The sequence below is a fragment of the Camellia sinensis genome, chromosome 13 (genome assembly GCF_055761805.1).
Source record: "Camellia sinensis isolate YWXY chromosome 13, ASM5576180v1, whole genome shotgun sequence".
Lineage (NCBI taxonomy): Eukaryota > Viridiplantae > Streptophyta > Magnoliopsida > Ericales > Theaceae > Camellia > Camellia sinensis.
The window spans coordinates 115,898,095-115,900,429 of NC_138973.1; the positions used below are offsets into that span (position 1 = coordinate 115,898,095).

A 2,335-nucleotide genomic window follows, 5' to 3' on the forward strand; every position below is an offset into this window, starting at 1 on the left:
TGTGTCCTCAACTTTTGTAATGTACCACCTCTACACACCAATGTTATCATTGCTGATGCCCTTCACAAATGTTTAGTTGAATGGGGAATCGAAAACAAGGTGGCTACTATTACAGTTGACAATGCTTCATACAATGACGTTGCTTTGAGGGTCTTGAAAGAAAACTTTGCCATGAAGAAGAAATTACCATTAGGCAGAAAACTTTTTCACGTTCATTGTTGTGCACATATCCTCAATATCATGGTGCAATATGGCCTTAGTGAAATTGGAGATATTGTTGATGGTGTTTGTGAATGTGTGAAGTATTTGGTTGTATCAGAAGCTCGTCTTCTTCAATTTAATGAAATTGTTAAGCAGTTGTAATTGCCTTCGAAGAAATTGATTTGGGATTGTCCTACACGATGGAATGGAGCATATATGATGATGGCTACTGCATTGGAGTTTAAAGATGTCTTCCCTCGATACCAAGAGAGGGATTTGGGTTTTATTTATGTGCCTAGCCTTGAAGATTGGATAAAAGTTGAGAATGTGTGTCAATTTTTGGCAATTTTCAATGAAGTCACAAATATCATTTCTGGAAGTGACTATCCAACTTCTAATTTGTTCCTTATAGAGGTATGGAGAATAAAAAAGATATTGAATGAGAAATCAGTGGATGACAATGAATACATTCGAGCAATGACTTTGAAGATGAAGGTCAAATTTGACAAGTATTGGGGTGAAAGCAATTTATTGATGGCTATGGCTGCTGTTTTAGATCCAAGATACAAAATGACGCTTATTGATTTTTGTTTTCCAAAGATCTACCCAGAAGCTGAAGTTACTAGAAACATCTCTATGGTTCGTGAGGCTCTATACGAGCTTTACAATGAGTATGTTTCTATTCACACCTCATCAAATACTGAGAAAAGTTTTTTGCACAGCACACGAGCAACTGGTTCAAGTAGTTCTATGCAAGGTGGGGGAAAATCTGTTGTAACTAGAAAATCGAAATTTGAATCTTTCGTTAGAAAAGCTGACACCATTCAACCTGTGAAATCTAACTTGGACATTTATTTAGAAGAAGGTGTTTATATTTGTAACGAAGATTCAGATTCCTATTTTGATGCATTAGAGTGGTGGAAAGTGAATAGTCTGAAGTTTCGTATATTGTCTAAAATGGCGTGTGATATATTATCGGTTCCTATCACTTCAGTAGCTTCGGAGTCTACATTTAGTGCTGGTGGTAGAGTCATTGATCCTTATCGTGCATCATTGTCAACAGAAACTATCCAAATATTGTTGTGTGGAGCTGATTGGGTACATGCATTACATGGATTGAAAAAGACACCAGATGTAAGTATAATCTTTTATCCTATATAATTAGAGTCCCTTCTAATAATCAATTTATGTGAAAAGTAGAAGAAAAAATAAATGAAATCAATTTTTTTGCTTTTTTTCATAGGCTTGTGAGCCATCTTTTAAAGAGATTTTGCTGCCTTAATGGTTTATTTCTTGTAGTTATGACATCTTAACAAGGTATGTTTAATGTTTTTAATTTTTTTCATTAAATGCAAGAGTTGTTCATTGTAATTATTTTAAGATTTTACACTAATATTAATCTTTATCAAATGAACCAGATTTTTGAGAAGTGCAGTGCAAATGAACTAGATTTTTGGAGCTTTATCAACAAAATTGAAGGAAACTTTTGGAACTTTTGGAGCTTGATTCAAGTGAAGACATCATCAGACAGTTTCAGTCTCTCATTTTGCTTACTAAGAGAAACCTTAAAGACTCTTGTTCTTTTTTTTAAGTGATGTAATTTTATATTTTGGAGTTGGGATATGGAAGTTCTATGTTTTGATTAGTTTAGTTTTAAAGTTTGAATGGTCTGTTTGCAGATTGTGTTGTTTATGTTATTGATTTATTGTTGTATTAGGATGTTTTATTTGATTTTCAAGATTGGCAGATTTTTTTGGACTGCTGTTATTGATTTATTGTTGCATTAGGATGTTTTATTTGATTTTCAAGATTGGCAGATTTGTTTGGGCTGTTGTTATTGATTTATTGTTGCATTAGGATGCTTTATTTGATTTTCAAGATTGGCCGATTTGATTTTGGCTCTGTTCAGCTTAATTTGTTTGTGTGTTCGAGCTCGAGCTCAAGCTCGAGCTCGTTCGTTTGTAAATGAGATATGTTAAGTCGAGCTCGAGCTTCATAAATATCTTGCGAGTCAAGCTCGAGCGCAGCTTTCATAACTCGACTCGAGCTCGAGTCAAGCCTGAACATTATCAAATTTTATCGAGCCGAGCTCGAGCTTCGTAGAACTCAACTCGGCCCGGCTCGTTTGCAGCCC

General features: G+C 34.8%; 1 protein-coding gene across 1 annotated transcript; it reads left to right on the plus strand.

The window, feature by feature from the left end:
- The first annotated feature begins 423 nt into the window (after window positions 1-423).
- On the plus strand, window positions 424-1,918 carry LOC145805652 (zinc finger BED domain-containing protein RICESLEEPER 1-like). The gene is made up of 3 exons (XM_082900824.1): window positions 424-1,335; window positions 1,620-1,737; window positions 1,881-1,918. Exons 1-3 carry the CDS (start codon window positions 424-426, stop codon window positions 1,916-1,918), a joined length of 1,068 nt encoding a protein of 355 aa, XP_082756950.1.
- The last annotated feature ends 417 nt before the right edge of the window (window positions 1,919-2,335 follow it).